Here is a 15,463-nt window from a genome sequence, read left to right as displayed (position 1 = left end):
CCATTGTCATCATCACTACAAACACATTGACGCGCAGAGACACAAACAAACAAACGACCATGTACATGCAAACGGCCCGTTTATGCAGGCCATAAAACCCGGATCCTGCACCGATCTGCCTTTCCATCAAAGTTCTTCGAAACTTGGCAACGGAGAGAAGCGTCGTCTATTAGTATTCTGAAAGGAAGAGTAAATGACTAACATCTGAGCAAACGCGATCTCCTCTCAACCATTTAAAGCCTTGGCAATAAAACGCGCCTCTCTTCATTTTTTCCGTTTCTTTCTTTTCATTTAGGCTGAAAGACAGAGAGAGAGAGAGACAGAGAGTTGGGGGCGTTAAGAGACTGTTCATGTTATAGTAGTACCAATCTAAGGTGAGGGTTTAGGCGTGTCTAAAACCGAAAACACACGTTGCCATATCTTTAAGTTCTTTGTAGAGGTGGCCAAAGTCAAAGCTCTGTATTCCTTACTAATCCCCCAAGGAAACATTACCCTAAGGTCAAAACCTATGTCCAGTACAGATTATCCTCCTTTCAGACTCAGGTGAGGGGAATGCCCACTCCAATTGTCTTAGAAGGGTTCGCTGGTATAAGTTTATTTTTCCTTTATTCAGATAAATATTTATCATATGGTGTGTATTGGTATTAAAAATTCAGAGTTATGAAACAGTTCTTTTTATTCTTAACTTATTTATCAACAATCTACAAAAGAGACAAAACTAAAGGGAAATCACGGATATGGTAAATTTCATACATTAAACATTTCTTTATTTTTTCAGAAGCATTCAAGTAATAAATACAGTATATCTAATAAATAAGAATGATAATGATTCACTTTATTTCAGTTTGTGATCATATACATGTACAATGGTTTACAATGAGAACAATACAGAACAGCGTATAAAGACGAGAGAGATTTTAAGAGGACTCCTCATCGGAAGACTCCTCATCTGAAGAGTCAAGACTTATAATAAATGAGTCAATATATTTGTCTATCAAAATATCTTTTGCTGCATCTTCCACTTGCAATTGCTCGGCGTGTCTTGGCCTTCTCCCAATTTTCAGGTGTCACAGTATCCAGAGCTTCTTTAGTAAGTTCCGATAGATTTGTCATCTTAAAATTGTTTCGTTTCACTATGAAACTTTTCACTTGGCCCCAAATTAGTTCTATCGGGTTGTATTGGCAATGGTAGGGAGGAAGCCGAATAATTTCATGCCCATTTTCTGCTGCAATTTTATCTACGACATACGTGGTTTTTATTTTAACAGAGTACTCCTTTACCATCTCTAAAAGTTGACTTTTCAACATTTTCTCTGTTGGTTTCGCACCTTTAGAGATGAGCCACTCTGTAATGACTGCCTTTTTTGCTTGACATCGTTGGTACTTTTCTACTTTCCTTGAATGATATGGAGCATTATCCATCACAATAACTGAAGCTGGAGGTATGTTCGGGAGCAACTGGCAACGAAACCATTCTTCAAATACTTCGTGGTTCATTTGACGGTGATAATCACCATCATTTTTGCAGTGAATGTAAGCTCAGCGTTTGGAATGAAACCACATGCAGAGCCTGCATGTAGAATTATAAGTCGGCCACCCTTTTCCTGACGGCACTTTAATTCCAGAAGCATTCTCTGATTTATTATCTTTCCAGCATTTCCCCACAGTATAATTCTGGTTAACCCAAGTCTCATCTAGATAAATTACATTTCTTCGGTTCTCTTTGACGTTTTGCATTTTTTCTAGGAATCTTGTTCGCAAGCACTGCACGTCATATCGTTCCATCAAAAATTTTCTACCATCGAGTTTTGCGTACTGAAACCAATTTCTTTCACTATTTTTTCTTAAAGATTCTCTACCACCTTTGAATCCTGTTCTTTCCCTCATTTCAGACAACACTTTGTTAATGGTTGGAATTTCTTTCCTCTCGTAAAATTGAGAATTATCCGACGAAGCAAACATTTGTCGAAGTCATCCAAACCAGTCACAGGTTTTGATCTTTTCCTCTTCTTTATCTCGTAAACTGGGTTACCAAATAATTCTTGCGACTCTCGTGCTTCTTTACATATTCGTTCAACAGTAGCTTTACTGACGTTTGTTGCCTCAGCTGTACGAAGAGTTGCATTCGCAACATTAGTAATGGGTCCTCTGTTTTGTTTCTCCATTGTGAAGTACCTTGACACATTATGAATAATTTTCCTTGCTTGTCCTTGAATGACTCCCAGTGAGAAACTCTGACCATCCATGACGACTGCAAAAGGCTGTATTGTCCTATAATGACAACTGTAGCTCATTATATACCCGTGCGCCTGGCCCGAGACACGAGGTCAGAGAAGTGCATACGAAAGCCACATTTCTTCACTTTATAAGGTTAATGTTAATGACTGGTTTAACACAATTGTCATCGGGCTCTGTGTACAAAAAGTCACGATTCAATCATTCTTGAGCAAATTTATTACTTTCAGTTACTAAACTACTCCTTTACCTCATTAAAAATGTTAATAGATTGATGTTTGGCAATGCCAGATCGATGTTTGGCAATGCCAGATCAGTTTCAATCCTAACCACGGTATTTGATTTATTTTTCATCTTATCCCCGAATATTTTTCTCCATATTCAGTTGACTGTTGTCTTGGAACAATATACACAAGAAAAAAAATAACGTCAAAGATGGAAAAAACATTTTCATACTAAAATTTCTCTATTTACAGAAAAGTTCAGTCAACAAACATCTTTTAACCATTTAATCACATACACACACACACACACACACACACACACACACACACACGTGTTTGACCTTCAACTATGTTTGCATCCGCTAATTCTCACCTTCACCATAAAGGACCCAGCTTATAAGATTTGACCATTCTTAAGAGATTAACGAAGGGTTATTGTTTCTTAACTGACAGATACAGATGTCAATACTTGACCTGAGAATCGAGATTGTAGATGTGGCAACATGTATGCCACGTTTCGTAAATATGATATTGAAAAACTGTTTAAAATATTGATCAATAACAACTTCATACATAAAAATCATGTTTAGTAAATATTTCAGAGTAATTCCACTCAGTTTTGTTATATAACAACGACCTATATTCCATGAAATTTTTCTTAGAATGGAAGTTTGGCAACGCACGTAAATGTCTCTCGTCCCCACAAAACCCTCACCTTAGATTGGTACTACTATAGAGGTGGTTATTTCAACTGAATTCCTCCTGTACCGGGGAGAAGTCTTAGCTTAAATGGTGGATGTTCGCTTTCTCTAAAACTGTGAGGTGGATTCCAATGAGGGAGAGGGAATAAGAACAGGCTTAAAATCGTTGAGGGAAGGGAAGACTGTCTAGCTTTAAAACAAGACGAAAGTAAACTTTCATGTCTTATAGGGATTTACTGGATTATTGCGATACGCGTTCTGAAAAAGTAATCGGTGTCTATAATAGTGTACACAGAATAATATATGATTGCAATTTGTATGAGTCTTAAAAACAATCTGACTATAAATAAGTTCTCCTTTCCTGTCAGTGATCCTGAAAATAATACGACGAATTAATTACCTGTTGGATTATTTTATACAAATTTCTTTACCGTATAACGACGGTTTGTTTCACTTTCCCTTTCCGTCTTGTAGGAACGTTTTAGGCCGTGGCATCAGCTACCTATTTCCACACAACGCTGTCGTTGTTCTTCAGTCACAAATGACCTCCGGCCAAACTGGACAAACAAACAAAGTCCCATGAACTCCAAACATTCCGGGGAATCATGCTCTGAAGTCCGACAGCTAAAGCTAAATTCTCCTGCTCTCCCATCAAAGTGCTTAGAAACTTGGCGACAGAGAAGCGTCGTCTATTAGCATTCTGGAAGTAGGAGTAAATGACCAGCAGTAGCGGAAACGCCTCCTCCTCCTCCGCCCCGTCCTCCTCCTCCTCCCCCTCTCGACCGTTCAAAGTCTTTGTAAATAGAACGCGACTCCGCCTTTCAATTATCTCAATTGTCTTTTATCTAGTCGTGTGCCATCAACCTCCAGCTCGTTAAACTCTCCATGCTTTTTCAGAATTTATTTTTCTTATTTTCGCTTCTCGACGCTTTCTTCTCTCCATAAATTTCTTTATTCTAGTCATTATTTTTAAATTACATTTTCTGTTATCTTGATATTATTGTGAGAGTTTTATATATAGTATGTATATATATATATTTTTATGAATTTACGACATTGTATCACATAGTTCTTGATAATTCAGAGGATTTTTCATTTGAGTAGGGGGATAGGGAGATCCACAGTATATGGAGTGATAGGGAATTTTGGACAAGGGTTGACTTAATGAGCCTTCAGGGAAAACACCTTGAAGAAATCACTGTTCCCTTCTAGCTAAGCCCCAAACCTAATTAACCCCCTTTGTATTTTCAAATTACTGGCGAAAGATCTTTTATCGTTAATCTGCAGGTACGCGGCTCAGGTCAACACCTGCGGCATATTTTCTGCCATAAGAAGGGCAAGACGACAGAGGTTGTATCATAATAAAGTTTTCATTAACCTACCCATCTCACAGACTCATCATCAACATAGAGTTACGGGCTGCTCTAGGAGCAAGAGCCCGTGCTGGCACAAGGCCAGCTAAATCTAAAACAACAACAACAGAGGTTGTCAGTTACTCTGCTTGAGTCCACTGAAGCCTCTGCCCGGCTGAGGATCGAGCCGGAAGCCACAGGCCCTCACTTTACCATACACTTGGAGGACTTTAACCTTTGAGCCAGACATCTCACAAGGTGGTTCAGATCTACCTCACCTGGAGAATCATTATCCAAGCCTCAAAAAAAAGCAAAGTACGCTACGTCCTGGGATTCGGGGGTTAGTTCTAAGCCAGTGTAACTTTTTCTCTGACTCAAAATCTCTCTCTCACAATTCATAATTTAATTCAGTAACGCCATTCCCTTGTTAGATGTGATTAGAGTAATGAAATCCATTTTACTTGTGTATTAACTCGTCCTAAGAGAGAGAGATATTACCTTAATAGTAGTCTCACCTAGAATTATTTCACTCCCAGGAGTGGTGTCAGTGTCATCTACCAAGTAGATGTTTCTCCTGTGTTCCTGATTTGCCAAGAGAAGTCAGCCAAAACGGCCTGATATAATTGTATTGGTACCTGAAAGTTGAAGACCTCTTGTATATGATCCATTTATGTACACATTGGAATTACTTAATGTACTCATTTCCAATTCAGTGATTTATTGCTCATTTTCATTTTAGTGAGGTCTGTTACCTTTAATTTACCATTGTGCTTGTGTAAATAAAGTAAGTGTTAAGAATCAGAATTCTCACTTGGCGACCTACCATTGATTATTCGCTCTTTTTTCTCTGGTTACGGTATTTTGAGAGTTTTATTGCAATGTCCTATTGAATACAGTAAAGTAAACTCCAGCGCCTCTCGAAATACATATAGGTAGATAGATATACGCAGTGAATTTTGCAGTATATTCTAAGATTATTTTCCTATTGATAATATCCTTTTCGTTTCTTTGTCTGTTTTAAACTCCGAAGTTATTATTTTCTGTTGTACTTTTCGTTTTAATTTCCTTTTATTCAGCAGTTCCTTCTTTGCCCACAGCTTTCTCTCTTTCTTTTGCCAACACTTTTCCTTTGTTCCTAGTACATTATTCCTTCCCTCCTCTTTCCTCCTTTTTTTGCTCGCGCACTTTTCTGTTTTACCTCCACTTTCATTCCTTTCATTTCGTTTCTTAGCTTATAATCTTTCCTCCATCCTTTGGCTTCCTCACCCTTTGTTCTTGTTCTTCTTCCTCCTTCCCTCTCCTCTTCCTCCCTTTGTTGTTGTTTTTCTCCCTCTTGTCAGTTCCTCCAATAAATCGCTTTGGCCTGAATGACGTAGACGTACGTGAGAGCAAAGTGAATCCGTCGTGAAGCGTTACTTCTTCAGGGCTGTTGATTCCACGAGTTTCTTTTTCTTTTGTTTTCTGGGAGAAGTCGAAAAAAAGCTTGATAAATGTTTCGAACTTTATATTTGTTTTGTTTTTAATATAATCTTATACTTTTTTATCCATTCATTACGAGTGTGACATTTTCTATTCTGTAATTATATACAAATATCGATTACACATTTTCCTTTGCATCTTCGCATGAGTTTGTTAATAATCAAACAATTTTCACTAAGGATCAATAATAGATATATGATGTGCCTGAACTTACAATGCCTGATCGCCAAACCGATAAAAAATCTTTATCATTTGTAAATTGTATCTTTGATGGGAGAGCAGGAGAATTTTTTAGCTGTCGGACTTACATGATTCCCCGGAATGTTTGAATGGGACTTTGTTTGTTTGTCCAGTTTAATTTGTGAAGAACAACGACAGCGTTGTGTGGAAAAGAGCTGATGCCACACCCTAAAACGTTTACAAGACGGAAAGGGAAAGTGAAACAAACCGTCGTTATACGGTATTTTATAAAATAATCCAACAGGTAATTAATTCGTCGTATTATTTTCAGGATCACTGACAGGAAAGGAGAACTTATTTATAGTCAGATTGTTTTTAAGACTCATACAAATTGCAATCATATATTATTCTGTGTACACTATTATAGACACCGATTACTTTTTCAGAACGCGTATCGCAATAATCCAGTTCCCTATAAGACATGAAAGTTTACTTTCGTCTTGTTTTAAAGCTAGACAGTCTTCCTTCCTCAACGATTTTAAGCCTGTTCTTATTCCTCTCTCCTCATTGGAATCCACCTCACAGTTTTAGAAAGCGAACATCCACCATTTAAGCTAAGACTTCTCCCTATGGTACAGGAGGAATTCAGTTGAAATTTTATAGTAGTACCAATCTAAGGTGAGGGTTTTGTGGGGACGAGAGACATTTAGTGGTTGCCAAACTTCCATTCTAAGAAAAATTTCATGGAATTAGGTCGTTGTTTATAACAAAACTTGGAATTACTCTGAAATATTTACTAAACATGATTTTTATGTATGAAGTTGTTATTGATCAATATTTTTAAACAGTTTTTCAATATCATATTTACGAAACGTGGCATACATGTTGCCACATCTACAATCTCGATTCTCAGGTCAAGTATTGACATCTGTATCTGTCAGTTAAGAAACAATAACCCTTCGTTAATCTCTTAAGAATGGTCAAATCTTATAAGCTGGGTCCTTTATGGTGAAGGTGAGCGGATGAAACATAGTTGAAGGTCAAACACGTGTGTGTGTGTGTGTGTGTGTGTGTGTGTGTGTATGTATGTGATTAAATGGTTAACTTTGAACTTTTCTGTAAATAGAGAAATTTTAGTATGAAAATGTTTTTCCATCTTTGACGTTATTTTTTTCTTGTGTATATTGTTCCAAGACAACAGTCAACTGAATATGGAGAAAAATACACGGGATAAGATGAAAAAATAAATCAAATACGTGGTTACATTGAAACTGATCTGGCACACAAACATCGATCTGGCACAAACATCAATCTATTAACATTTTTAATGAGGTGGAGTAGTTTAGTAACTGAAAGTAATAAATTTGCTCCAAGAATGATTGAATTGACTTTTTGTACACAGAGCCCGATGACAATTGTGTTAAACCAGTCATTAACATTAACCTTATAAAGTGAAGAAATGTGGCTTTCGTATGCACTTCTCTGAACTCGTGTCTCGGGCCAGGCGCACGGGTATATAATGAGCTACAGTTGTCATTATAGGACAATACAGCCTTTTGCAGTCGTCATGGATGGTCAGAGTTTCTCCTGGGAGTCATTCAAGGACAAGCAAGGAAAATTATTCATAATGTGTCAAAAATACTTCACAATGGAGAAACAAAACAGACCCATTAATGAATGCAACTCTTTATGTTTCTGAGGCAACAAACGTCTTAAAGCTACTGTTGAACTTCACGAGAGTCACAAGAATTATTTGGTAACCCAGTTTACGAGATAAAGAAGAGGAAAAGATCAAAACCTGTGACTGGTTTGGATGACTTCTGACAAATTTCTTTCGGATAATTCTCCAATTTTACGAGAGGAAAGAAATTCCAACCATTAACAAAGTGTTGTCTGAAATGAGGGAAAGAACATTTTCAAAGGTGGTAGAGAATCTTTAAGAAAAATAGTGAAAGAAATTGGTTTCCAGTACGCAAAACTCGATGGTAGAAAATTTTTGATGGAACGATATGACGTGCAGTGCTTGCGAACAAGATTCCTAGAAAAATGCAAAACGTCAAAGAGAACCGAAGAAATGTAATTTATCTAGATGAGACTTTTGTTAACCAGAATTATACTGTGGGGAAATGCTGGAAAGATAATAAATCAGAGAATGCTTCTGGAATTAAAGTGCCGTCAGGAAACATCGACTTATAATCCTACAATGCAGGCTCTGCATGTGGTTTCATTCCAAACGCTGATACATTCACGCAAAAAATGATGGTGATTATCACCGTCAAATGAACCACGAAGTATTTGAAGAATGGTTTCGTTGCCAGTTGCTCCTGAACATACCTCCAGCTTCAGTTATTGTGATGGATAATGCTCCATATCATTCAAGGAAAGTAGAAAAAGTACCAACGATGTCAAGCAAAAAGGCAAGTCATTACAGAGTGGCTCATCTCTATCAAAAACCAACAGAGAAAATGTTGAAAAGTCAACTTTTAGAGATGGTAAAAGTACTCTGTTAAAATAAAACCTTGTATGTCGTAGATAAAATTGCAGCAGAAAATGGGCATGAAATTATTCGGCTTCCTCCCTACCATTGCCAATACAACGATAGAACTAATTTCTGAAAAGTTTCATAGCGAAACGAAACAATTTTAAGATGACAAATCTATCGGAACTTAAAGCTCTTATAACTGTGACACCTGAAAATTGAAAGGCCGTAAGTTGAGCAATTGCATTGCAGCAAAAGATATTTTATAGACAAAATATTGACTCATTTATTATAAGTCTTGACTCTTCAGATGAGGAGTCTTCCGATGAGGAGACAAACGTTTAAAAGGTCGTCTTTATACGCTGTTCTGTATTGTTCTCATTGTAAACCATTGTACATGTATATGATCACAAACTGAAATAAAGTGAATCATTATCATTCTTATTTATTAGATATACTGTATTTATTACTTGAATGCTTCTGAAAATAAAGAAATGTTTAATGTATGAAATTTACCATATCCGTGATTTCCCTTTAGTTTTGTCTCTTTTTAGATTGTTGATAAATAAGTTAAGAATAAAAAGAACTGTTTCATAACTCTGAATTTTTAATACCAATACACACCATATGATAAATATTTATCTGAATGGAAAAATAAACTTATATAGTGATTCTAAGACAATTTGGTGGGCATTCCCCTCACCCGAGTCTGAAAGGAGGATAATCTGTACTGGACATAGGTTTTGACCTTAGGGTAATGTTTCCCTTGGGGATTAGTAAGGAATACAGAGCTTTGACTTTGGCCACCTCTACAAAGAACTTAAAGATATGGCAACGTGTGTTTTCGGTTTTAGACACGCCTAAACCCTCACCTTAGATTGGTACTACTATAGGCCTTAGCTCAGGGCCGCCGGGGCCGTTCATGGAAGAGGCTTTACTATAGCAAGTTTGTGGGATAGATACTCAAGAGGGATACAGCGGAGGATTTGAGTCAGATAACCGTAGGTCATTTGTGTTTATGCTCATTTGAATAACAAAGACTATTGTAATCTTTTCCTACTACTGTTATTGAGAACAGTTCTATTAATAGATGTAAAAGACCCCTTTGCATAAAAATTTATATTTCTCACTCATCATCTATATACACAGTGCTGTCCTATTATCTTCAGTATCGCGATTGTGTGTTGATTATTATTATTATTATTATTATTATTATTATTATTATTATTATTATTATTACACCAATTCGGATACTCAACAAAAAAGTAAAATCCACAGATGTATGGTTAAAATAAAACACAACAGACAGTTCAGCTCTCCGTTTTCAGCTGTATAATTTCTGATCATGAACGCTGCATTATAATGTATCCTAGGCAATTGTGGATTTTATTTTTCATTATTATCATTGCCATTAATATTATAATTATATTATTAAAACAATACACGTAGTATTCATTTATATTGTTATCGTTCGTTCCAAAATTAGTCACACACGAGTACCACGCGGGGGAAAGAAGTTACAACATAACTACAGTCTTTCAAACATTCTAAGATCGCTAGGGTGTGACCAGGAAAATAAAAAAGCGCTGCCAAATCTATTTATCCTTTCAAATCTCACCCTCCAGGTTAATCCTTGTTTAACCTTTCAAATCTCACCCTCGAGTTTAATCTATTGTTTATGGCTTTGCCCGAGATTTGTCATTTACTGTACTTTGTTTTCTAAAGAAACAGGTTGAATACATTTTAATTGTTCTTACTTTTTTTTTTTTTTGCTGGGCTTTTTTGAAATAATTAATCATAGTTCGTATGATAATATCATAGTGTATTTAATGCATTAACACCAAATTTGCGTGGGTGGTTCGGCAGGAATAGCTTTTCAAGCCATTTGATTACTGTTCATATTCCATATTTGCAGTTATTTGTTGTTAACACAATTATATTTTAATGCTATTAACAATTTCCTTGGCCTGAGAATGAGGATGTTGGCGGTGGGAAGATCTGTTTCTGCTTTGACTATCCATACTGTCCAGCGATAGTGGCTGCTAGAGGGGAGTTGTGCTTTAATCAGTGACTGCCTTGTTCTTGTTTTTGACCGAGCTGGCCTTTTCAATACCCTCGCTGACCACGTGTCAGGGAAACTGACACTGTAGTATTTACTCGGCCCTAACAAGCGGAAACGAAAAAATTTTTCACCAGTGTGACAAGAATCCCTGAATTAATTGCTTTCCTTAATATAAGGGTAATAGTGTCAGGAAATTCCCATCTAGCCAGCGACTCCATTATCACTAATATATTGTTTTTAAAATAGCACTTCTGCCGTAAGCTGTCTAAGAGTTAAAGATTTCATACTATAACTGGCTGTGACAGTATACCGTTCATTGTTAAACATCCCAGACGAACAGTATTCAAGATATATGCAGAGAAGATTCTGTGATGTACAGCCCTGATCTAGCTAAACAGTATTGTTTGCAAAAGCCAAATCTACATATTCCCCCACAAAGTGACGCCCAGAATAATTTCATCTAGAGGGCATATAACCAAGGCATAACAAGGTATAGTATCTGAGCACAGCTTATCCAAATAGGTAAAGGAACTTGGTTCCCAACTTTTAACAAGGACTGCCCAAATATGTCACATTTTCTGAAATTTATTCTAGTGTTCTCTACCATTTTAATTTTTTTCTCGCCAATTAATGGCTTTCTCTTCTTGTGGTGTTTCTCTCTCTATCTTTTATATTTCCCTTCATAATCATGTTACCCTTCCCTTATGTTTCCCTTTCCCATGGTAATTCTTCAGAATTCCCAAAACGCTTATCTTAGTCTGATTTTCCACTTGTAATATTTCCACCCCTCCTCCACTCTCTTCCTGTTTTCCCTCTACTTTTTCCACTTCCTTTTCTTTCATTCGTCATTTATCACTTTATTTTCGCCTTCTCCTTATTCTCCTTCTTCCTCCTTTTCTTCTTTTCTTCTTCCCTAACATGAGAAGAACTATAGGTAAAACAAAATGTCGTGTGGGTGAAACGGTTTCCCGGAAATGAAACTTTGGTCATTTTAAAACTTTAAATTCTCAGCGGTAAAGGCGGATTAAGCACACAGAGAGGGAGTGTTGTCCTAATTATCCCGGATTTTGCTTTCATTTCTTCTAAATGTGACCAGTATCCTTTGCGTTTGTGTGTTTGTGTGCGATATAGACATGCCAAATCAAATATTCCCAATCATGTTGTAATATGAAGTTATAAACGTAAATATAATTGGTTTCTGATTCATTTTTGCCGATTATTTCCACTTGTATAATTTATGTATATTTATAGCTCTCTCATATGCATACAGTAAAAGAAATTCACACACACACACACACACACACACACACACACAGTCATTATAAATAATAATATATTTATATATATTTATATTACAAATGGAGATTTTGATTATCTTATTGTTAAATTAACACAAAACTTATATATAAATTAAGTGTGGATTTCTTGCCAGTTTTGAAATCAAGTCAATAGGATTTGAGTTTTTTCAGGAACAATAACGGACCCACGAAAACTAGGACTTTTAATGCTAGGGCATTTGGCATTGGGGGACAACGATTTTCATGAAGGAACCAGTATAAACAAACAGTATATAAAGAACAGCTAAAATCAAATTGTTTGAAAATTGGTTCAAATCCCAGCTACTCCCGAACATCCTCCTTCATCAGTCATCGTCATGGACAATGCCTCGTACCATTCTGTTGCTACTGACAAGCCACCGACGACAGCTGATAAAAAAATGCAATAAAAGAATGGCTAATCAAGAAAGGGGCAGATTTGACAGACGACATGCGGAAGTGTGAGTTGCTGCAATTGGTGAAGATTCATTCTGCTCGAACAGAAAAAGAATATGTCATTGATAACCTGGCTCGTCAGGGTCGTCAGGCTTCCTCCGTACCACTGCCAATATAACCCCATAGAACTGATTTCGTCAAAAATTATGTCTCTCTTTAAGACCGTTATTGCAAGAAGCCATTCAAAAGGTAAGGAAAACTGGGCTAATGCTAAAAGCATGTGAAAAAACTTCAGATGGAAGATTTGAAGGAGATGATTATGTTAATGGAGTCTTTTGTAATTGAATTACGCGCATCCGATGACGACGACGACGACCATTGAATTTCTACGGATTTTATTGATTGTAAAATATATAATTTTTAATATTCATTATCTGCTTAAACTGCTTTTCTTTTTATATGTATTAAATAAAAAACTTGATCTTATTATAAGTTATCGTTACCCTTTTTCAGTAATGCAGAAAATATACAGATGAAAAAATGTATATTACAAAGATATGAAATAATTGCGTTAAATGTAAGAATGAATACAATAAAAGACAACAATTCTTTAAGACATTATGAATTTTAACATTGTTTTAAAATACGTGGTTGCTTCAGTGCAATGCCGTACTTACATTTAAGGATGTAAACCATTTGTAATAAGAGAAAAAAAAAAAAAGAAGTGAAAGTGTGGGTGGAAGAGGGATTGGTCTGCCATCCAGTAGAGAACTTATCCGGCTTTACTATAAGCTGATGATTTTTACCTGTGTCTACAAGGGAAAAAGTCCTAAACTTTTAGATTCAAATACGAAGCATTCTGACCAGACCTCTTGTCACCCGCCACGACATTTTGGTTTACCTTATTTAAATAGACGAAATTTCAAATGAAACTGTAAGATTTATTCTTGTCCTAATTACCCTCTATACAATGTGCTTCGATATCATGACAGTGATTTAAATCATTAGATCTGTGGTGCCTAGTAATAATTAAGTCATTATAAATAATAATAGAATTTCATATTCTTTGCTTGCTGGAATTTTGATTATCTTTTGTTCTGAATTATCTTATAGATTTCTTGCCAGTTTTGCAAATCAACTTTTTGAGTTTCTTCATAACATCAAACTACGTTCTTTTTCACAACAGAAACACAGTTATTCTTGTTTAGGTGATATATCTTGTTACGTCAGTTGACCATGTTACCTGGAGGTAATACAAAAATTTGCTTGTTTGAGTGTTGCGTTCTCTCTCTCTCTCTCTCTCTCTCTCTCTCTCTCTCTCTCTCTCTCTCCTCTCTTTGTTAGCAAACAAAACATCGCGAATGTTATGGAACTTGCAGAAATGTGGCCTATGAATCAATGAAGAACTGATCAGATTTTGAGGTGAATCCTGATACATATCCACGTTTGATTTTTTGCAGAGGTATGCAGTCTTTTTGATGTTTTCCAGCTAGAAGCTCTCGCCGAAAACGATCCCTCGAAATTCTTTTCCAGTCATTCTCTCTCTCTCAGCCCGACCTTCCCAAATCCACACCCACGCCTAAACCAAGTTAACCCCCGATTCCCAGTCTCTCCCCCAATTTTGCCGGCGGGGACGAGAATCCATCATTTGAGCAAAGATTCTTTGACCTGGAAAGAATCCAGTTTTAATGACTGCCTTTTAAATGAACAAAGTCTGTTCTCTCTCTCTCTCTCTCTCTCTCTCTCTCTCTCCTAAATGGGTATAAGGCCTGTTACCGAAGTTTTGAGCACTTTAATGGAAAAGCAATTTAGTGTCGGCCGTGAATTTTCGAGTTTGCTGGAAGGATGAGCCTGTGTTGAGGTCGTTGTTTGTCTGTCTGCTTGTCTCTTGAATTGTGTGTAGCGGTAGCGGTAACAGAACAGTAGAACTGGTAGCACTAGTAATACCAGTAGAGGGAACAAAAGTAGTAGTATTAACTTTCCTTAATATTTTAGCAGCTTCTCCTGAATAAACAAGTAAAAATGCGTCGAAGTTTCTTCAGCGCAATCGAGTTTTCTGTACAGCGTATAATCAAAGCCATCGAAAACAGATCTGTCTTTCGGTGGTCTCGGCATAATGCTGTATGAGCCGCGGCCCATGAATCATTAACCACGGCCCGGTGATGGCCTGTCCTATATCATCGACAGATGCACGATTATGGCTAACTTCAACCTTAAATAGAGTAAAAACTACTGAGGCTAGAAGGCTGCAATTTGGTATGTTTGATGATTGGAAGGTGGATGATCAACATAACAATTTACAGCTCTCTAGCCTCAGTAGTTTTTAAGATCTGAGGGTTGACGGACAGACAAAACCGGCACGATAGTTTTCTTTTGCAGAAAATTAAAAGGACATAAGCTCTTCTCGTAAGATTCTCTAAAACAAAAGGGGAAAAGTAAAAAAATGAAATTTATGAAAATGAGACAGATATATATATATATATATATATATATATATATATATATATATATATATATATATATATATATATATATATATATATATATATATATATATATATATATATATATATATATATATATATATATTTTTTTTAACCTAAACACAGGTTGCTCCAAAGGTTATTGATCTTTCGGTTATCTCCTACTCTTCTTGTGATGGGAATGCTAGACCATTGCTCTTCTCTGCGCTGGCAGCAACCTACTACACTCTCCTAATTACAGGTACATAATGCACTGCATATGTAGCAGAGGAAATGCCCCTTAAATGCCAAATGAACCACTTCTCCTGAGGCTAAACGCAACTGCGCTTTCATGTGGAATTCCATGGACTGAAAATAGAAGCATATTTACAACTGTGGATGGTGTGACGTTGCCATGAATCTTTTTTATCTCCCATTCCTGTATGGGATTTGCAACGTGAATATACGTAACATGGTGCAGAAGCGAGGGTGTGTATGATAGTTGATGTGTTGGACGCGACAAAGCTGGATGGTACGGCTCTCTTGCAATATAACCTCAATTTACAATTAAACCTCA

At 36.5% G+C, this 15,463-nt stretch overlaps 1 protein-coding gene across 1 annotated transcript; it reads right to left on the bottom strand.

Moving 5' to 3' along the window:
* Positions 1–978: 978 nt before the first annotated feature.
* Positions 979–1,497, bottom strand: LOC136851793 (uncharacterized). Its single transcript, XM_067126104.1, has one exon. It carries the CDS (start codon positions 1,495–1,497, stop codon positions 979–981), a length of 519 nt encoding a protein of 172 aa, XP_066982205.1.
* Positions 1,498–15,463: the final 13,966 nt, after the last annotated feature.

The sequence above is a fragment of the Macrobrachium rosenbergii genome, chromosome 24 (assembly GCF_040412425.1).
Source record: "Macrobrachium rosenbergii isolate ZJJX-2024 chromosome 24, ASM4041242v1, whole genome shotgun sequence".
NCBI classification, from domain to species: domain Eukaryota; kingdom Metazoa; phylum Arthropoda; class Malacostraca; order Decapoda; family Palaemonidae; genus Macrobrachium; species Macrobrachium rosenbergii.
This window is presented reverse-complemented; position numbering and strand designations above follow the sequence as displayed.

Coding starts and splice junctions, on each gene's coding strand:
- LOC136851793 (XM_067126104.1), bottom strand. CDS start 1,497: ATGAACCACGAAGTATTTGAAGAATGGTTTCGTTGCCAGTTGCTCCCG.